The sequence below is a fragment of the Suillus clintonianus genome, assembly GCF_016758775.1.
Source record: "Suillus clintonianus strain FC179 chromosome Unknown DEU56scaffold_2, whole genome shotgun sequence".
Classification (NCBI taxonomy): Eukaryota; Fungi; Basidiomycota; class Agaricomycetes; order Boletales; family Suillaceae; genus Suillus; species Suillus clintonianus.
This window is the reverse complement of record NW_024539226.1, coordinates 295,727-313,540: the sequence shown is the minus strand read 5'-3', so window position 1 is coordinate 313,540 and position 17,814 is coordinate 295,727. Positions and strand designations below refer to the sequence as shown.

Sequence of the window (17,814 nt, the reverse complement as noted above, 5' to 3'; positions counted from 1 at the left end):
GCCATGTCCCCGCGCGGCGAGAAACTCCTCAAAAGACGTCCTCGCGCTACATCTCTCCGTCGTATAGAGTATGTTTCTCTTTCTCACATCCTATCATTCTAACCTTGGTTCAGGACTGACAAAGGTCATCATCTAACAGGGCCTTTCATGGTCCAAACGTGAGTCTTCAAAAATTTTAACCCGACTATCTCACTCAAATTGTTACACGGCAGACCTGTGGGGTCCAATACACCAGAGTCTTGTAACTCCCCCGTCTCCGCAGCGAACCGTAGTTTCTTCGCCATGAAACCGAAAACAGGTCTGGTCGCAGATCTCCTGAGCGCCAGATGGGTTGTAAATCCAGGTTGCTTCCTCCTTCTCCTTTAACTTTCCAAAATGAACCATCTTTACAGTCTCGTCCTTCAAGATGCTTATGATACCTGTCTTACTGTACATCAATTGGGAATTATTGGCTCCATACGTTGCTCCAGATCTTCCCAACCCAATCGCCCCTCTTCTCTTTATATCCTACCCAATTGCCGATTCCTCTCCCGACGACCCACGCTATGCTAAAGGCTACCTTGATCTGGCTTTTCTTGCATTTCACATTGTTTTCTACTCCTTCGTCCGCCAATTCGTTACCATCATCATTTGTCATCCCATCGCTCGCTACTTCGGCATAAAGAAGCGAGCAAAACTCGACAGGTTCGGTGAACAAGGCTATGCTCTTGTTTACTTTGCCGTCATGGGTGCTTGGGGCTACGTAAGTTCATTAATCATCTTCCACCATTCATTTTCTCAACTCGTCCCAAGCGCGTCATGGGTCAACTTCCCACATGGTGGTATCGCACCGAATACTTTTGGATCGGTACCCGACTTTCCTCCGCACATGTTCTTATCTGACCCCCTTATTCCAGGATACCCTCATTGGCAGATGAAGCCTGAACTCAAACGTTACTTCCTTATGCATGCGTCTTACTGGTGTCAGCAGCTCATCGTGCTGCTACTACGCCTTGAGAAACCACGCAAGGACTACAACGAGCTTATCATGCATCACTTCGTTACCCTATGGCTAGTTGGGTATGTTCCGAAGTATTGCAATGTCTTAATCACTGTCTAATTGCCAACAGATGGGGATATCTCATTAATTTGACATTTATCGGAAATGCTATCTATATGAGTATGGATATACCAGACGCTTTCCTGGCTGTTCGTTTTCAGATTGACGCGTTTTCCACTGTCTAACCTCTGGTATCGACAGTTCTCCAAGCTGCTCAACTACATGGGATGGCACAGACTCAAAGTCGCCTCCCTTGCAGTTTTCCTCGTCGCGTGGACGTGAGTCCTTTTTACGCGTTCATTTTCAGTCATTTAAATTCTCTTAGCTATTTCCGGCATTGGTTGAACCTCGTCATCCTCTGGTCTGTATGGTTCGAGTTCGATCTTATCGAGTATGTGTTTTTTACCTGGTGGATTATTGATTTGATTCATTTTCTATAGCGAGAGTAATCGTGTCTGGGCCCCTAAAACTGGCGCATGGCTCACATGGTGGATGAAATACCAGATGGTCTTTCCCATCTCTCTCCTCCAGATGCTCAATATTTTCTGGTACTATCTTATCTGGCGCATCGTGATAAGGTGATACTCCCGGTCTTTATGTCTTTCCGTTGCTTATCTTTATCCACTCACAGATCATTGAGGGATGTCGAAGTTACGGATGTCCGATCTGACGACGAGGATGACGATGACGATGACGACAAAGAGGACGACAAAGAGGACTAGCTGGAGATTTACTACTAACGACATCTTAGATGCCTCATCTGTGCGAGTCTCCAGGACAGCACACATTGCTATAATGTCATTTGAATACTATTACGGATACAACGAACAAAGATGTCTTTCAAGACAGTACAATCATGATGCCGTCAGCTACACTTTAATTTCATCACGCGGCCCGATTTTCATTCTACAACCAGCTCCTTGGTTTTGTCGATAACAGGTCCAACACCTTCCATGTCTGAATAATCGCTATCTTCCTCCCAGGGTTGGAATTTGACCTTCACTCCAGCCCCGGTCTGAGGAGCAGTGGGATACGAAGTGTTGCCCGTTCGGTTGGGCCATCTCTTCTCCCTTTGCATGTCCAGTGGGCCGTTGGAAGCCATTTCCTTTATGGCGAGCAAAGTGTACTGAAGATATTGTTAGTCAGCCTTGCGTTGAGTTAAACAGATGCGAACGTACATGCGCATCATTACCTGCGTTATGCAGGAATGAAGTGGGGACTTGCAAGTGCCTGCATACACGCTCCAGAGATCGTCTGTTGTGCCCTCCTTCGCCTTCCAGCGCGGCGAAGAGGTCGGACGTATCTAATACGAAGACGCCGCTATCGGGCTTTCCATCAGGAAGCAAGAAGTTGAGGTTCGGCAGGTCTGCGTTGACGGCGGGAGATTTGAGGTATCTGCCAAAGGTGTTAGTGGTCACTCATGGATGGGAGTTATTCTCTCACTTGATGTCCTGATTGTTATCGTGGAAGATCAGGAAAAGTGGGCCATCCTTTTGCAGGTCAGCGATTAGATTCTGGATGCGGGTCCTGAAAGCAGATCGATTGACGAGTTCGCTGTCCCCGAATGAAAAGTGCTAGATCATTTACGCTAGGATCAGTCACAGGCAGCACCATCTCGACTTTCCTACCTCGCGATTGTTCTGGACGAATGTATTGGTGTAGTGGCGGTATTCCTTTACGATGAGATGTCCTTGCTCTTCGACTTGCTGGCCATCGATCCACCGGACAAAGCTCCATCCAAACTCAGTGAGCATGGTGTGGTCCCTGTCCCATGCTTCGAAGTCCAGAGCACACCAGACACCGACTTTATCTGCCCACAACGTGCGGACGCGTTCAAAAATCTCACGACGCGTTTTGAGCATCGGGTCTGCTCCCTTCAGACGCTTGTTGTTCTTTTCTATTTGCTGGAGATTCGTGCAGTCAGAAACAACGCGCTGAGGTGCCTGATGCAACATACCTTGAGAGCACCCTTGAGCTCGTCTTTGGTCTTGAATGTGATGGGGGAGACGTGGCGGAGGCTGGATTCGGTTAGAAGGCAATCGGAGTAAGGAAGAGATATGAGGTTTTGGGTAAGACCCATGGCGTGCAGCCAGTATCTCAAATATTCGACCTGGGCTGAGGAAAAGAGCAATCGGGTCTCAAAGCTCTGGAGTGTTCCTAGATGCAGATAAGACATGGGATGCTGCGCGACGCAGCGATTTCAGTTACCCAAGAAGAGCTCGGCTCCATCGACGCCTTCTTTGTGGAGGGGGTGATCTGGATGAATGAACGCATCCTGTGCTAACGATGCCCTCAAGGGACTCCGATCTGCCTCTGGTAATGCTTGATGCCTGTGTAATTCACGGCTTTTTCGTCAGCAAGTTGATATCCACCAGATCTGCCGTACCATTCAAAGAAAATATCAGTATAACGATAATATCCTGTGATGACTGGTGAAACCATTGTGGACAAAGACAACGTAAAGTACTTGCGCGCTTAGATCTCGTTTGTATCTTTGTTGATTGATTGCCATAAACGGAAAGTATGTTCAAGTTTGCCAAAGCCCGACGACCGGTCATTTATTCGCGTTCGCTCCTCCTGCCCATACATCCCATCGTAAACCAAAGCCTGTTCTTTCTCATCCTACTCATTGTGCGCTGCTGGTGAACTGAAATGGCACAAACCGTACAGAAACGCAAGAGACCTACCGGTGCCACACAAGAGGATAGTTCAGATGAACCAGGGCCCTCCAAGCGGCCCAAACACCCAACAGCGCGTAAGAGCACTGGTAGGGAGAGACCTACCCCCGCTTCTGTAAGGGGTGGCAAAGGAAAAGGCACGTACGCGTCCAGTCGCGTCCATACGCGTCTTAACCTCGCACCCTCACAGCCCAGCGGGAAGCAGACGCGGAAGATGAACAGGGACAGTCGCGAAAGAAACGTCGTTATCGCCCTGGTACTATTGCACTACGCGAAATCCGAAAATATCAGCGGAGCACAGACTTGCTATTGCGCAGGCTTCCTTTCTCGCGTGTGGTATGTACTCTGTCATGTTTCAGCCTTGGTGTGCTGAATGGGAGCTCCAGGTGCGTGAAATCGCGATGGATATGATGACGGACACGAACTATGAGAGGGGGGAAGCTGGGCTAAGGTGGCAGAGCTCAGCAATCATGGCTCTACAGGAAGCTACTGAGGCGTTCCTGGTTCACCTATTCGAGGATGCGTACGTCTCACTCTTGTGTCTCTTGCGTCTATCCTAACAGTGGTACAGCAACTTGTGCGCAATACACGCCAAACGCGTAACAATTATGCAGCGTGACATTCAGCTTGCCCGGAGAATAAGAGGGCCATGGGGTGGTTTGGGGTAGGGGTTGATTGTGGATCTTTACGGAATTATTTGTTTATAACTACGAAGGCATCTAAGTTTATGTATCGCACTTATTATAATGGCAAGCATTTCCTACAGCTGAGAACGATGTGCATTGTACATGAAATTAGATAACGAGTGAAATCATGAAGTTGGGAGCATATCAACAACATATGCCAGAGTAACACCAATGTCAGAATGAATGCTAGGACGATTAATAATGATACGATATGCTCGTAAGGTGGGCATAAGGGTACGATTGAACCTGAACAATAGAACTGTGATGTGTGATTTCCGATGTATAAGATGGGGGTGAATGCAGTAGTAAAATGAGCGTGAGCACCAAAGATAGGGTCCTGACGCAGAATTAAGAGTCCGTGATCAAAAGTTCTTGCACATACTATGGGTATACACTTTGACGCCGACTTGGTGTCGAGCGGGTTTGGGACGTCGGAACTGGCCTTCCAGGTGTGGTGTGGGAGTGGACCAAAGTAGGGGGTTGATGGGAACGATGAAGACCACTGCTGCGGGAAGAATGTACAGCTTGAGAAGATCTTTTGTCCCGCAGGTCTGTTTGGCTTCCGTACTTCCGATCAGCTGCGGCATTACTATTACTCGAGTGCACGCGTGCTTCATCGCTGGCACGCCGCTGGTGGTTGGGAAAGTGTCCGGCAGAATTAGGAGCAGGGCGAGATGTGTGACGTACACCCTCTGCGCTGTGATTTGAAACGCTGTTGTGTCGTGAAGACGAGGAAACTTGACCCTGAGAAGAGTTGGCCGAGTATGGTTGCATTCCAAACTGATTCATCATGCCAAACTGGTTCATCATGAAAGGAGGGGAAGGGGGAAGTAAGGGGTCCAAGGAATAGAATGGCATGGCCATCATGGGAGCGACGGGAAGCGGCGGAACTGGTGGAATGACAAAAGGCGGAACCGGCACGTTGGCCCAAGGATTGTATGGCAGAAGTGACGCGCGAGGATTCAGTGACGGCAACGGGTATTGTTTTGAAGGATCAAACGCAGCAGAGGTTCGTTTGCTAATGCGTCGACCATCCCGAGCTCGTGCATCATCTGATGATGTGGTGTGAGTTGAGTAGACGGACGGAGGCCTTGAGAAGCTACGCTGGCTCCCTGGGGTAGCTGGCATCGAGCTAGCAGGAGAACCATCGTAAGGCGAGAGATTCGCAGGAGATACCATGAGATCTAGCGTCCGTTGGCGGGGGGACGATAACCCAGCCGGGTGAGCGTCTCGGGATGCAGATCTGTCACGTTCTATGTCCCGAACCAGGGAGGATGAGGAGGAGATATGTCCAGCTCTAGAGGCGTCACGGCGGGCTCGTGAAGCCTGCAACTCCGAGGCGTAATTTTGCTGTCGTCTTTCTTCCTCTAGTTTCTTTTTCTGGACTTCCCGAGCCTTGCGCTCCTGTTCTTGCTCTCTCTTCTCTGCTTCCCACAACCGGCGTTGTTCCTCACGCATGCGCTTGTCTTCCCGCGCGCGCCGTCCCTCTTCCAATTCTCGCTTCTCACGCTCTTCGCGAAGAAACCTCGCTTTCTCCTCGCGTTTTTTCTTGATACGTAGAACATAGCCCAGGGGAATTTGGTCGTCCTTTCCATCTTCCGCAAACCTGACACCTCGTTTGACAACGGGTGCGGGGTTAGGCTCTTCTGCTTTGAGATTGCTAGTTTCTTTTTTAGACTCGGCTGGTGAGTCAACTGCAAGCGTGAGGGGCGAAAATTCAAATTCGGCGATGACAACGGAGGCAGAGAGTTGTTCCGTCGATGGCAATGCGACTGCGGCAGTCCCTGAAAGAATGATGAACTAAATACAAACTATAATTTACTAAAACTTACCAGAGTTAGGTAGTGACGGTTCAGGCTGAGGTTCTGCAAACGGATCGAAGTCATCCAGCAAGCCTGCCAGTATTTGTAGCGGCTCTGAAAATTCGAGAGCCGCGACACCAAACTGTGACCCAGATATACCGGAGGTGACGATTTGACCGGAGGGTTCCTGGCGAGTCCAGACAAGAACTCGGTCTTCGTAACAAGGACGAGCCGCCCAATTGCCGAGACCTTCGCTATTTCTCCTTAAGAACTGTGCCTTAGGCCATGTGTCAACATCGGCCATGTTCACCGGAGCTTCTTTCAAGAGAGTCACGGGCCGTCTGCCAAGGGGTGCTATACTGCGTTCTTCCGCGGGGGAAAGGGACTCCAACGTGCGCAAGAGTGTTGTTTTGTGCATCTTGGACTCCATAGTGTCTCGGCGATGGATATGTCCCACACGGAGACAGGAGCGAGGAAACGGTGTGTTGTGGGGAATATCCAAAAGAGGAGGGCAAGAAGGACGATCACTGTCAATAGAGCTGTTGAGAATGATTACTCGCATACTATTTCGTGCCTGGGTAATAGATGGGGTGAAATTCTGGATGGGAGGATCCTGAAGATGATCTGTTTCATCTTCAGATTCAGATGACGCATCATCCGTCTCGTTCGAAGTCGGTGTCGGTGGAGGACGTAATGCGATTCCTGAGGTCGGGAAAGGCGGCAGCCAAGCTGCTTTCACATCTCCTTCGTTTTTTGCCCCTAACCACGATCTCCAGCTACTTTTCTGGCGTATGCGTGGTAGCTCTTCGTCGTCAGGAGTGCGGAGGTCTGCAGAGGCGGAGGATGCAGAGGAAGAAGAACCGCTAGCGAAGAGCTGTGGCAACGATTGGGTGACCACTTTTCGAGAAAGCGAATTGAACATTCGAGCTTTCCGCTTCGTCGCTTCTTGTGGGAGAGGGTCGACGTCGTTAGACGACATAGTCGACGGTGCGTCAGGCTTGTCGGCACGTCTCGCAACGAAGACAGAGGCTATGCGACGCATGCTGTCGTGGTTGGAAATGTAAAGAGTGAGGTTCAAAAGAAGGCGCCGCTAAACGGTTTAGAGCATTACAAATGGGACTGGACTATTGATTGATTCAATGGTTCAGTACTAACTGCAGCAGGTGGTGGAAGAACCCGAATTAGCACGTTTTACGGCGTCTCTCACCGGTTCTGAGTCTACTCGGCTACTTATAGGTTGAACTTGAGAAATCACTGGTTTGTGAAACTGAGAACGTGCGATCTTCCGTGGACGCTCGAGGTTCAAGGATTCGGATACCGGTAGACACATGGCTTTATATACCTTCCTCACACGAAGATCACAGGTGCCTGATGTTTCCGCTAGTTTCGTGTGAACGACCCTGCATGCAGCAAGGTATTGATCATTGTTATTACCCCCTGCTGATGCATGACGGAATGACATTGGTGCCACGATGCATCCAAGGTTAAAGCAGACCTGATCACGTATGTGATACCCACTATTTTTGGTGTCGGCCCATCGGCCAGCCTGAGCGTCCGCCCTCAATCCTCCATTCCATCGAACAGCCTGTCTCCTTCTGACTCTTGCTCTTCCTTCTCTCGTCTTCGCTCCTTGTAATGCCACCGCCGAAGTCGCCGCTCAAACCGCTCAACTACACCGCACAAGTAATCATCACTGACGCCAACCCACTTCGCTGATTGCGTGATTATCAGCGCTTGCTCCTCTGGGAGGTTTCCCAGGACATCGCGAGAATGGTAGATGGTGTATGATTCTCCAGGTTGTAGAACATCTGTCTCGCCTACGTTGATGTTTGGCGCTGAGAGTCCTTCGGCGATGCTGGGAGGGGCTAGCGCCTCCAAATTAGCACTTCGATCTTCAGCTGGCAGTGGGAAATAATTGTCCACGATTTGTTGATCTGTTCGGCTTCGTATAAATAACTACTACGCATTCCGGCGAAGGAAAATCCCTGACCTGCTTCATCCCTTTGCGATTTCACTAATACCCTTTCGCAAAAGTCGAGGAATTCGTCTACTGTCGCAAGATCCATATCGCCGGTTGACCTGGCGCCCACTAGGTAGTTAGCCTATGACTTGAAACTTGGTGCCTACTTCCTCACATAGGAACCCTGGAGCTAAATCGCCTTTCATTATGCCGGTTATCCGCTTCACTCATCCTCCTGACTGCTGACAGATAACCACGAGCATCTGGAAGGGCGGACGCGGGATCCTCTACAACCCGTGGGAGCCTAACCTGTGTCAACTCCGCTTCATGTCTCACGAAAGCGAAACAATCACCTCGGTTTCCCGTCGAGGCCATACACAAGTTTCAATACAACAATTGCTGTAGCCACAAGAGCTAGCTCCGGCGGAACATTGTCATAGAGATGACTTCCGGGATCACCTGGTGCAACGCGATGTAACGTGGATGACAGGCTGTGGTGGAGTGTTAACGGCAGAGACAGGATATGACCGAGCCTCTTTGCGAGCCTGTACAGGGTAGCTGGAGATACGAGCGTTCATTACAGACATATTTTGTGACTTTCATGGAACATACGAGTGCTGCCGAGACATTGCTGCACAACTCGCCATAATACGGGCGACGCGTTCAGCTCTGGTGTGAATACACCATAATTAGCATACATGAGCTTTGCCAAGCGAGAGGCAAGGCGGTGAAGGTAAAGCGTATTCGGGGGAAACTGTAAACGTTCTTGCGATCAGTTCGCTTACGTGGAAAAGGTGATCGTAATTACACGAGGAGAGAGGGCGCGAACAGCGTGCTTCGTCAGATGACAAGTCATATCGGATGGGAGGAGGCGAAGAGAATCCAAATAAGGGAGTTCGTAAGATTCAGTGATGCTAAATGTAGTGAATTGCCAGATAAAAAGCATACAAGCCACGACTTACTCAATGAAATCTCTGTACATCACAGGTAAGCGCATGGTCCAACATGCGACCACCAGAACAACAATACAGTTGACGGGACGGTCATATGTACCGACGAATCGGTAACTCGGCTGGGCCCCTTGCTTTTGAGCAGCACGGTCCTTTTCCTCTTCAGAGGAACTGAATTCGGAATTTTCGCGTAGAAGCTCTGCCAGTTCTGGGTCTTCCTCTTCACTGCTAGAAGAGCACGACTGAGGGTCGTCACCATCATTGTCGTTGTCGTCAGATCTAGACTCTTCGGGGTTGTCTAACGATAGCTTTGTACCACCGGCGTCGGAGTCATGACCCTTCTGCTCTCGCATGTGGTGGTAAGGTTCCGCAGGGGGTGGTCGTGGTAAAAGACTCAAATGCAACGCCCATGTATCTCTGCACACAGCCTAAGTCAATGAAGTGACTGCTTTTCAATGACCGGAGAACGCCAACCTCAAACTCGGGTGGTAGATCCCAAAGTGCAATCAATGCTGCGATCTGCTTCCTTAGGACCAGCTGCAAACATTGATAATAGTGAAACCGTGCACGTTCGCCGTGATACACTGATTTAGATTCGCTGAAAGTTCGCGCTAACGAGGGTCTCGAATCACTTACGCTTAGGATCGGCTCTGCTCTGCCTTGCTCCCTTCTTGCGACCCCCCTTTAGAGTGCGCTTCCTCATGGTGTAATTACCTAGATCCTGTGTTTCGCCTTGTTCATTTCTGTAGTTCTGTTGGTGCAACCGAACGTGTTAACTTCTGAAGTACTCGTGCCAAATGACAACCAATTGTACGCACCTGGATGACATGACCTTCGCTGCAGGCAACAAGGCCGCTCGAAGAGTCTTTGTGCCATTGCTTCGACCCACAAACAGCACATTTACGTCGTGGTGCCATCAAAATGTCACCGTACAGGAAGCAAACGCCCACGTGACCCAAGACACACGGCTTGCTCGCTTCTGAGTTGTTGGCTTCTGTCCTCTCAATTCTGGCTTTATACATTTACTCGTTCTGCACACTCACGACCGCAGCCAGAATTGGCCGTGGTAGTCGCAGATGAAGCTTTTCGTCGTTGTCGCGTTTCTTGCTGTGCTGGTTAGTGTAGTTTCAGCGTGAGTGGCATCTTCTAGGCGCACATGAGTACATTCTCTGAGCGCGTTTCACACATTTTTACTGTCCTCGCCGCAAGCAGATGGACCAAAGTAAGATAAATCACTACGCATCTCGATACAAGATCTCATGCAGACAGGAAGGAGGACCATGAAATATTTGATCTAGTCACTGCTCTTGAAGCGGCTGAGGGTGTGTCCCGAGTACCATGCAGTGCTTAGCTACAGAAAATTGAGACTCTACTCCCGTAGGCAGGGGCACCACATTCTACTCTTGGTTGGATGTGCCTTCAACGGCGACCCTTGTCCAGATTAATAAGGCGTACAGGAAGAAAAGCATGCAACTCCAGTTGAGCTCCAGTCCTGTATTTTTTGCCATTGGTTGCTAACTGCATATATAGTCCAGACAAAAATCCTGGTGTGAAGGGTATCCATGAACGATTTGCGCGACTGGGAATTATTGCAAGTATTTTGAAAAATACCGAGGGACGCAAGCGGTAGGTGGACTTCGGTCTGATTTCGCCCGAGTTTCGAATGTCCATTCGACTGCCCACAGATACGACTTCTTCTACAAAAATGGTGTACCCAAATGGAGAGGCACGGGCTATTACTATGCACGATTCAGACCAGGTCTAGGGGTATGTCAATATTTTTCCTCGGATCTGAGCCTCGGAACTCATTTCTGAATTCTATTCTAGACTGTCCTGGTATTCCTCACCATCCTCACGTCTGGGCTTCAATATCTTGTACAGACAATGAATTACAAACGGGACCTGCGGCGCGTGGAGCAGACAATACGGGACGCCAGACTTGCGGCTTGGGGCCCAAAGATGGAACCACTCCAAGGAAAACGGAAGGTAGGATCTATGTCTGAGAGAGTGATCAAGGTATCCAGACTTATTTTTACCTACAGGTTAAGGTCAACCTTGGAGGTGGCCCTCGTCAAGATGAAAATGGCAATGTTATTGCCGGGAAAATGCTCGATATGGTCGTAGAACAAGACAACGTATACATTGTACGTGAAATACCAATAGTACACCACAGATCATCATACTGACATCAACTGAACAGCTGGATCCCTCGGGTGTTATGCATCTCCTGGATACAAGTTCAGCAACTCCTGCGGCCATTTCAAGAACATGGTTCATCGAGCTGTTGGTCAGCAACACCCGTAAAGTCTTCTACTCCAAAGAAAAGTCCCAAAAGGAAGTAGATAAGCAGCAAAGCCCCCCCACTGTTGATAGACCTGACTCGCCTGCGAGTGGATCTGCCACGCATAGTGGAGCAAGTGAGGGTGAGGAACCCCTGCAGGCAGGCTACACTGCAGCAGTAAAAGCTGGTGGGAGAAGAAGAAAGGCGGTGAGGAAGCGGTGACCACATGAAGTTATTCTTCGGGACACCGTGCGGGGATTTAGAGTTATGGTATATGGTACCAGCTTTGCTAATTACAGTTTAGATGAATGTTTTCATTGATCCCGTGGTGAAAGGTCATGTGGTTCCGTCTGACATTTATGTAGCTCACTAGTTACTGGTGTTTTCATGGCACCAACGCTGTTGGCAAGCGACCATTACATTCAACAGAGGCCGCACAACAGATGGTGATCAACGCTTTAGCAAAAATGTAATTGACTGAAGCAGAGGGCAGACGAAAGATTGAACGCGAAGATCTCCGACGACGGAAAGAAGCCCCGGATCAAGGTTTGAACTGGTATTAATACACGAAGAGTGAGCTCCGAGAAACCGCGAGAAAAGAAACTCTCGCAAACTAGTAGTAATACACGGCGAGTAGAACTTGGTTAAGCAGGCCCAAAAAACGCCTTTGCAAGCCAAAATGAGGTTCCGCAGATCGCTCCATCACTGTTGTTAAGCATGCCTTTGGTCAATTGTCGAAGTAACGATGAGTACTTGGCGTGATACTGGCGTGATCGTGATGGTGAGGACATTGTCCCGGGTTGAGGCGGAGGCTGAACGCCGCTGCCGTGACACAACGGTATTGGATTACTATTGGAGCACTATTGGAGCAATGTGTATGAAACATGAGGAGAAAGGCGTCGGCCGATGGAGAAGCTCATCGGAACTGCCCATATTCCCGTGGGGCTGTGGAAAGCCTTGGCCATTGGACATCTTCATGAAGACGTGTGAGGTCTAGTGAGAGAAACGGACCGGGCAACGTCGGACGCAGAGAGGCGGTGGTACTTCCAGGACGTTGACATCGACGTGAAGATCCGAGATATTGCAGGGTCGAAAAGAGACTGTAAGGAACAAGAAACTGTTAGGCCTGGCCAGGTTTGCAAAACACTTTCAAATTAATAAAAAAAATACGAAAGGAGTCCAAAAATGGAAGATGTAATTCCTTATCATCCAATCAGTAGCCAGTAAAAATACGGTGCCTTGAGTAAATAAACATAAATAAAAGGGATGCTGACCTCTCCATTTAAAGGGATCGTCAAAGGCCTTGACTCCTCTCAACTTCCTGCGCCTAAACGCGTTGTTCGCATAGATTAGACATCTACTTGATCATATCCATTAAACAATCATGGCCTACCCTTACCGCAATGATCTTCTTGCCCCCTACCTTGCATTGCCTCAGGGTGACAAGGTCCAAGCCGAGTGTGAGATTATTCTCTTCTCTTATCGATTTCAGAAGAAGTTTTCTCATGCGGATCCCAATCTACAGACGTTTGGATTGATGGTGATGGCGGTCTGCGCTCAAAGACCACGGTCGGTCATCGCGGATGATTGTCGATTCAGTAATTTAAATTAATAATTGATATTCCTATTCAGACAGTGAGCAAGAAGGTCACTGACATTGGCCAGCTCCGCATCTGGGATTTCGATGGTTCATCCACAAACCAAGCTCCAGGCAATGACTCAGATGTCTACCTTCGTCCCGCCGCTATTTTCAAGGATCCTTTCCGTGGTGGTGACAACATTCTTGTTCTTGCCGAGACCTACAACAACGACGGCACTCCCAACCGAACCAATTTCCGTCACCACACTAAGAAGGTCATGGATCTCGCAAAGGACGTTGCTCCCTGGTTCGGTCTTGAGCAAGAATATACCCTTTTCGATGCAGATGGCGCGCCATTCGGTTGGCCAAAGGGTGGTTTCCCCGGACCCCAGGGCCCTTACTACTGCGGTGCAGGTATGCTTCCTTTAGACGCCCAGATGTGCTCATCGTTAATTTCGCTTCTTTAATAAGGAACTGGCAAAGTGTTTGCTCGTGACCTCATCGAGGCTCACTACCGTGCCTGCCTGTACGCCGGCGTGAACATCAGTGGTATCAATGCTGAAGTCATGCCCTCCCAATGGGAGTTCCAAGTTGGCCCCTGCGAGGGTATCTCCATGGGCGATCACCTCTGGATGGCTCGTTACCTCCTCGTCCGCATTGCTGAACAGTGGGGCATCAAGGTCTCCTTCCACCCTAAGCCTCTTGCAGGGGACTGGAACGGTGCTGGATGTCACACCAACTACAGCACCAAGGCCATGCGTGAGCCCGGAGGTATGAAGCACATTGATGAGGCCATTGAGAAACTCTCAAAGAGACACGCTGAGCACATCGCTGTCTACGGCGAGGACAATGACCTCCGTCTCACTGGCCGTCACGAGACTGGTCACATTGGAGATTTCAGTTCTGGTGTTGCTAACCGTGGTGCTTCCATCCGGGTACCAAGGCACGTCGCTGCCCAGGGTTATGGATACCTAGAGGACCGTCGTCCTGCCTCCAACATTGGTCAGTATATCATATTCTCATCTGTTTGTCCTCTTTAATGACTTTTATTTTTCTATGACACAGACCCATACCGTGTGACTGGGATCATCATTGAGACCACTATTCTTGACAAGTAGAAGAATTTCTTTGTTGTACTATACTACATCATTCGTTTTTGTTGACACGCAGTCGAATTCAAAAAATGCATGCATGACTCGGATTTACAGGAATAGTATACTTCTGGTACTCGTGCGATGTGAACCATCAGTAGTTGCTTTCCGCTTTTCGCCTGCGGGATACCGCAACTTCGTACCGATTCAATTGTGAGTTTGCTTTGAAACGTGACGTTGTTCCGCGCCTCTTAGTGAATCGAAGACCACAAATACAAAAAAAACACTTGCAGATCTCTGAATCAGGTTATGAGTGCATGTTATCTAGCTATCCGGATCCAATGATCACTAACTACCATCATTAAGCACTTGTGGCACGCTGACACTTGACAGGGCACAGCAGGGCACCCCAACAGATCAGTATTACATGACAGCAACGGTCCATTCTGGACCGTCAATATTTATTGCCTGGTTACAGAACCTATGTACGCAGTAGCTAGGGTTGAGTTTTTCGTGTGGAAAATTTCTTTATTAGTCTGTTTGGTGTTGTTAAGATCAAAAGGTCTTGATTGCCTAAACTGGTCTGGTACATTCGCTTTCCTACTGCGATTGAAAGGAATGGATCCGCAAGACAGAAAATTAACTTTACCTGCCTTTCTCAAAATCCTCACCAGCAACGACGTGCCTGTTCCAAAGGCAATGGCAGTAGCCAGCAAAGCGTTCGTCTGCTCAATTAGCAAGTTTGCGTGAATAACTGTGATCTCAGGTACAAGGAATCCAATACAATTAACCTCCTTGCCCAACTCACAGATACGAAGCTAAAAGTTCTTGGCGTGGAAGACAAGGAAACGCGGAAACTTGTGCTAGCTGCAATTCGCAAAGCGGGGTACACCACGCAGCCGCCCTCTTCAGGTACTAAACAGAAACAGAAAAGTGACAAATCCAGGGGTTTGGATGAGCAGCCCGTAGCAGGTCCGTCTGAACCGAGGGTCGCGAATGCGGTCCAGGTCGTGGTGAGTCCGCATTCCGTTGCATAACTTGCATGCTAAACTACATAGACCACGCCAGTTAAGCGGAAAAGAAAATGGGACGACGACTTAAACGAGCTCCTGCCAGATGGACCATCAGACGAAGCTGCTGCGTACGGCAGCTTGGAGTTTAATGAGGTATTAGATGAGGCGGTACAATTCGATTCCCCGCTCGTTCAATCAGGCGATCTCAGCGCGTGTCCTTCTAGGTTCTCAAGACGAAGTCTACAATCGTGAATCGGGCGCCGTTGATGACCGCCTGGGCAACTGTAGTTGCCGAGCGTTTAGGGTTTGAACGGGAGGAAGCGCTCAGCATCGGTAAGTACCAGCCAGTGCGTAGGCAGCTGCGTTCTGGGTGTACTCAAACGCCACGAAGCTTCCGTTTATACAGAAATGAATGCAATATCAAAGGGCGTGTCCATAGGTCTCTTTGACAAAACACGGAAGAAAGAGATAGAGCCTATCAAGGATAGCACGCAACCTTATGTCGACTTATTGGGAAGAAGGTATGCCTCATGGCAGGTCTTGACGTCTACTACTAATAGCACGTTGTATCGTGGTTGTTGAAAGAATGTACGTCCACCTGACTGTCTATTTACAAACGCTCTAACCTTCTGCGGCCATTCTTCCAGACCTCTGTATCAGACACAGAACGAGACATGGCGTGCTCTCGATAATACTTCGCCTGCTCTCCCCAGCACAGCATTTTCATATATATCTCGTTCTTTTCGACAGACAACTCCGTACGTCATCGGCGCCCTCCGCTTGTTGGCCGAAAGCTTCCCACCCCCAGAACTTAATAACAAAGGCTTCGGCTTGTATGCCGAGTTCAGACCCGACGTAGACGGGTGGGGTAAACGCGGCGAGGTGCGCTGCGAACGAATTCTGTCACTCCGCAAGAAGGATAAAACCACTGTCGCTGAGACCAGTGCGACAGGCGGAGTTGTAAAGCTGGAACCCAATCGTGATTTGAAAGCAGATGAAGGTGCAGGTGGGATACAATCTGGTACGTTGGAAGGACCGGAACATAAGAAGGCACGAACGATGACGCTCGAGGAATACGAAGCTGCATTGGACCAGGATGACACGTTCGATGATGTAGAGCTAAACTTTGAATCTTAATCAGCGATGAATCTTGATTCATTTCGAATTGCCGCATGTCACCACCGTACCATCCTAACAGTATCAAAAACACCGATGCGCCGAGTGCATGGATTTGGTGAGGTTTGGATCAGTTTTCAATTTAGTTGCACTACCCTTTCCATCTTTCTCACATCCTGTGACATTGTAGCCCGATGACTGAGGCAGACAGCAAGGAGGTGCGTAGGAGGCGACTGCTCCCCGGACTGAGGACTTGGAGCGGTAGCCTGGGGCAAGTTATCTATTTGTGGCATTTACTAATCATACAGTGCATATCTGGCTTTTCCGGCGTGCCAACAGAATGTGACCGTCTTGTCAACTTCAGACGAGCTGTTACGCTCCCCTGGCCAGGTCAGCGATGTAGGGAGTGTGGATGCTCATCGAGTATCACCGAGACGGCAGGCTTTGACAATGGTCACATCACACCTAGGCCTGTGTTATATCGATGTTGTTTCACTGATGGAACTCGAGAATGGCACCGGAAACAAGATCATGAACATTCTTCGATCTTCTGCGGTGTTCAAAATTTCCGTGTGTGCGACTGCTTTGCAGTTTCACATTCAATCCAGGGCTTACGGACTGGCTTGGAATCCCTTTTTTACTTGACTCCATGCGACATACTAACTTCAGGGTAAACAAGCCCATCATGTCAATGTGATTTCTTTGTCCACCAGCAAGAGAAATGCTCGATGTGATTAACATTTGTGGAGCGCACTCTGCAGGGAGCAGGAAAAAGTTGGTTCGATGTTTTATTGTGGTAAAGTGTAATACTGGCAATCGAAATTTATTCACTTGCTTTTTCATAGAGTCCTAGACTGCACCAAGATATCACGACCCCTGCAGTCCACGGGCAGCGCTGGCAAAAAGATTAATAAAAGTAAGGGGCCCAACCGGGAATTGAACCCGGGACCACCCGCAGCTTCAACACCATGTGTTGGGGATTGCTCCCGAAGCGGGTATCATACTACTAGACCATTGGGCCTTGAAGAAGCGACAGCAATTGACCTATATTGCCACAGGGAAAGAATCTGAGCTTCTGATCACTATGAGCTCGAGACTATCAGAGCCATGGCTGTCATTTTGCGCACCAACATATTCGAGGTCATGGAAACAATCGTCGTTTTCGTACATGCAGACCGAAGACAAGGGAAGATTTACGTCCCCCGCCGAGCCTTCGACGAGCTTACATGGGAGGCAGCTTCTGAGTTCATTCTCGGACAACCAGCGGACGGCATGGCAAACAGCCAGAACCTTTCGAGAGGTCTACTGTACACGAGAAGAGCATGTATGCGAAGATCTATCCCTGAATCCCAGTGTCTGGACAGGGGCCGCCACAAATGAACGACAGGACACATGGGATGAGACATGAGAATTGTTGATTATTTTCAATTCACGGAGAAAACAGAAAGAAATCGCAGGGACCTGCGCATGCAGTTGTTTACAGATCCCATGCCAAGTGGATACGCGTGGTCAGGTTTCGCTAAGGTAGTTCTGACTGGAGGTTCCTAGCAGCTTGTATTATTCTTCCCGATCCCGACCGACGCCAGACGAGGAGAACATCTGCATTATGACAGACAATA

The 17,814-nt window shown here is 49.2% G+C and overlaps 9 protein-coding genes and 1 non-coding gene across 10 annotated transcripts; 6 read left to right on the top strand and 4 right to left on the bottom strand.

The window, feature by feature from the left end:
• Window positions 1-3: 3 nt before the first annotated feature.
• On the top strand, window positions 4-1,761 carry DEU56DRAFT_906315 (longevity assurance proteins LAG1 LAC1; the record flags this gene model as incomplete). Its single annotated transcript, XM_041356810.1, has 11 exons — window positions 4-68; window positions 114-158; window positions 213-343; window positions 393-742; window positions 793-847; window positions 897-1,059; window positions 1,110-1,188; window positions 1,241-1,317; window positions 1,365-1,430; window positions 1,480-1,617; window positions 1,671-1,761. The coding sequence occupies 11 exons, from the start codon at window positions 4-6 to the stop codon at window positions 1,759-1,761; spliced, it is 1,260 nt and encodes a 419-aa protein (XP_041215119.1).
• DEU56DRAFT_222166 (uncharacterized protein) lies at window positions 1,738-3,506 on the bottom strand. Its single transcript, XM_041345136.1, has 7 exons — window positions 3,426-3,506; window positions 3,248-3,369; window positions 2,997-3,196; window positions 2,668-2,943; window positions 2,483-2,613; window positions 2,218-2,434; window positions 1,738-2,165 (listed from the first exon to the last, which is right to left on the bottom strand). Exons 1-7 carry the CDS (start codon window positions 3,479-3,481, stop codon window positions 1,941-1,943), a joined length of 1,227 nt encoding a protein of 408 aa, XP_041215118.1. The 5' UTR covers window positions 3,482-3,506; the 3' UTR covers window positions 1,738-1,940.
• A 40-nt stretch (window positions 3,507-3,546) lies between these two features.
• Window positions 3,547-4,459, top strand: DEU56DRAFT_765746 (histone-fold-containing protein). The gene is made up of 4 exons (XM_041351037.1): window positions 3,547-3,854; window positions 3,908-4,053; window positions 4,104-4,240; window positions 4,289-4,459. Exons 1-4 carry the CDS (start codon window positions 3,692-3,694, stop codon window positions 4,383-4,385), a joined length of 543 nt encoding a protein of 180 aa, XP_041215117.1. The 5' UTR covers window positions 3,547-3,691; the 3' UTR covers window positions 4,386-4,459.
• DEU56DRAFT_846167 (uncharacterized protein) lies at window positions 4,460-7,503 on the bottom strand. Its single transcript, XM_041355133.1, has 2 exons — window positions 6,236-7,503; window positions 4,460-6,187 (listed from the first exon to the last, which is right to left on the bottom strand). Exons 1-2 carry the CDS (start codon window positions 7,245-7,247, stop codon window positions 4,785-4,787), a joined length of 2,415 nt encoding a protein of 804 aa, XP_041215116.1. The 5' UTR covers window positions 7,248-7,503; the 3' UTR covers window positions 4,460-4,784.
• Window positions 7,483-10,060, bottom strand: DEU56DRAFT_765734 (uncharacterized protein). The gene is made up of 10 exons (XM_041351036.1): window positions 9,934-10,060; window positions 9,752-9,866; window positions 9,590-9,699; window positions 9,128-9,543; window positions 8,974-9,079; window positions 8,778-8,919; window positions 8,519-8,723; window positions 8,341-8,469; window positions 8,196-8,284; window positions 7,483-8,139 (listed from the first exon to the last, which is right to left on the bottom strand). Exons 1-10 carry the CDS (start codon window positions 10,030-10,032, stop codon window positions 7,766-7,768), a joined length of 1,785 nt encoding a protein of 594 aa, XP_041215115.1. The 5' UTR covers window positions 10,033-10,060; the 3' UTR covers window positions 7,483-7,765.
• An 18-nt stretch (window positions 10,061-10,078) lies between these two features.
• Window positions 10,079-11,833, top strand: DEU56DRAFT_765729 (DnaJ-domain-containing protein). The gene is made up of 9 exons (XM_041351035.1): window positions 10,079-10,247; window positions 10,328-10,337; window positions 10,389-10,437; window positions 10,497-10,593; window positions 10,646-10,741; window positions 10,801-10,882; window positions 10,943-11,101; window positions 11,158-11,259; window positions 11,316-11,833. Exons 1-9 carry the CDS (start codon window positions 10,192-10,194, stop codon window positions 11,616-11,618), a joined length of 954 nt encoding a protein of 317 aa, XP_041215114.1. The 5' UTR covers window positions 10,079-10,191; the 3' UTR covers window positions 11,619-11,833.
• An 856-nt stretch (window positions 11,834-12,689) lies between these two features.
• On the top strand, window positions 12,690-14,394 carry DEU56DRAFT_765720 (uncharacterized protein). Its single transcript, XM_041351034.1, has 5 exons — window positions 12,690-12,856; window positions 12,922-12,965; window positions 13,029-13,389; window positions 13,447-13,977; window positions 14,041-14,394. Exons 1-5 carry the CDS (start codon window positions 12,781-12,783, stop codon window positions 14,091-14,093), a joined length of 1,065 nt encoding a protein of 354 aa, XP_041215113.1. The 5' UTR covers window positions 12,690-12,780; the 3' UTR covers window positions 14,094-14,394.
• Window positions 14,395-14,669: 275 nt separating this feature from the next.
• DEU56DRAFT_765719 (uncharacterized protein) lies at window positions 14,670-16,287 on the top strand. The gene is made up of 6 exons (XM_041351033.1): window positions 14,670-14,785; window positions 14,833-15,079; window positions 15,125-15,247; window positions 15,304-15,412; window positions 15,471-15,600; window positions 15,727-16,287. Exons 1-6 carry the CDS (start codon window positions 14,685-14,687, stop codon window positions 16,214-16,216), a joined length of 1,200 nt encoding a protein of 399 aa, XP_041215112.1. The 5' UTR covers window positions 14,670-14,684; the 3' UTR covers window positions 16,217-16,287.
• DEU56DRAFT_221936 (uncharacterized protein) lies at window positions 16,269-17,215 on the top strand. Its single transcript, XM_041345134.1, has 3 exons — window positions 16,269-16,318; window positions 16,386-16,969; window positions 17,041-17,215. The coding sequence occupies exons 1-2, from the start codon at window positions 16,305-16,307 to the stop codon at window positions 16,867-16,869; spliced, it is 498 nt and encodes a 165-aa protein (XP_041215111.1). The 5' UTR covers window positions 16,269-16,304; the 3' UTR covers window positions 16,870-16,969; window positions 17,041-17,215.
• Window positions 17,117-17,216, bottom strand: DEU56DRAFT_t10. Its single transcript has one exon. It is a non-coding gene; the product is annotated as a tRNA-Pro (tRNA).
• Window positions 17,217-17,814: the final 598 nt, after the last annotated feature.

Excerpts from the sequence above, each read along its gene's own strand:
- DEU56DRAFT_222166 (XM_041345136.1), bottom strand. The coding sequence starts at position 3,481 with ATGGTTTCACCAGTCATCACAGGATATTATCGTTATACTGATATTTTC. Across the intron at positions 2,944-2,996 it reads AGCTCAAGGGTGCTCTCAAG|CAAATAGAAAAGAACAACAA; the intron begins GTATGTTGCATC and ends ACGAATCTCCAG. Across the intron at positions 2,614-2,667 it reads TCGTCCAGAACAATCGCGAG|CACTTTTCATTCGGGGACAG; the intron begins GTAGGAAAGTCG and ends TAAATGATCTAG.
- DEU56DRAFT_765746 (XM_041351037.1), top strand. The coding sequence starts at position 3,692 with ATGGCACAAACCGTACAGAAACGCAAGAGACCTACCGGTGCCACACAA. Across the intron at positions 3,855-3,907 it reads AAGGGGTGGCAAAGGAAAAG|CCCAGCGGGAAGCAGACGCG; the intron begins GCACGTACGCGT and ends GCACCCTCACAG. Across the intron at positions 4,054-4,103 it reads GGCTTCCTTTCTCGCGTGTG|GTGCGTGAAATCGCGATGGA; the intron begins GTATGTACTCTG and ends TGGGAGCTCCAG.
- DEU56DRAFT_846167 (XM_041355133.1), bottom strand. The coding sequence starts at position 7,247 with ATGCGTCGCATAGCCTCTGTCTTCGTTGCGAGACGTGCCGACAAGCCT. Across the intron at positions 6,188-6,235 it reads ACCGTCACTACCTAACTCTG|GGACTGCCGCAGTCGCATTG; the intron begins GTAAGTTTTAGT and ends TCATTCTTTCAG.
- DEU56DRAFT_765734 (XM_041351036.1), bottom strand. The coding sequence starts at position 10,032 with ATGGCACCACGACGTAAATGTGCTGTTTGTGGGTCGAAGCAATGGCAC. Across the intron at positions 9,080-9,127 it reads ATGTACAGAGATTTCATTGA|CATCACTGAATCTTACGAAC; the intron begins GTAAGTCGTGGC and ends CACTACATTTAG. Across the intron at positions 8,920-8,973 it reads TTCGCGCCCTCTCTCCTCGT|TTTCCCCCGAATACGCTTTA; the intron begins GTAATTACGATC and ends GAACGTTTACAG.
- DEU56DRAFT_765729 (XM_041351035.1), top strand. The coding sequence starts at position 10,192 with ATGAAGCTTTTCGTCGTTGTCGCGTTTCTTGCTGTGCTGGTTAGTGTA. Across the intron at positions 11,102-11,157 it reads CACTCCAAGGAAAACGGAAG|GTTAAGGTCAACCTTGGAGG; the intron begins GTAGGATCTATG and ends TTTTACCTACAG. Across the intron at positions 11,260-11,315 it reads AACAAGACAACGTATACATT|CTGGATCCCTCGGGTGTTAT; the intron begins GTACGTGAAATA and ends TCAACTGAACAG.
- DEU56DRAFT_765720 (XM_041351034.1), top strand. The coding sequence starts at position 12,781 with ATGGCCTACCCTTACCGCAATGATCTTCTTGCCCCCTACCTTGCATTG. Across the intron at positions 12,966-13,028 it reads GTCTGCGCTCAAAGACCACG|ACAGTGAGCAAGAAGGTCAC; the intron begins GTCGGTCATCGC and ends ATTCCTATTCAG. Across the intron at positions 13,978-14,040 it reads TCGTCCTGCCTCCAACATTG|ACCCATACCGTGTGACTGGG; the intron begins GTCAGTATATCA and ends TCTATGACACAG.
- DEU56DRAFT_765719 (XM_041351033.1), top strand. The coding sequence starts at position 14,685 with ATGGATCCGCAAGACAGAAAATTAACTTTACCTGCCTTTCTCAAAATC. Across the intron at positions 15,080-15,124 it reads CGAATGCGGTCCAGGTCGTG|ACCACGCCAGTTAAGCGGAA; the intron begins GTGAGTCCGCAT and ends TAAACTACATAG. Across the intron at positions 15,248-15,303 it reads ATGAGGTATTAGATGAGGCG|GTTCTCAAGACGAAGTCTAC; the intron begins GTACAATTCGAT and ends GTGTCCTTCTAG.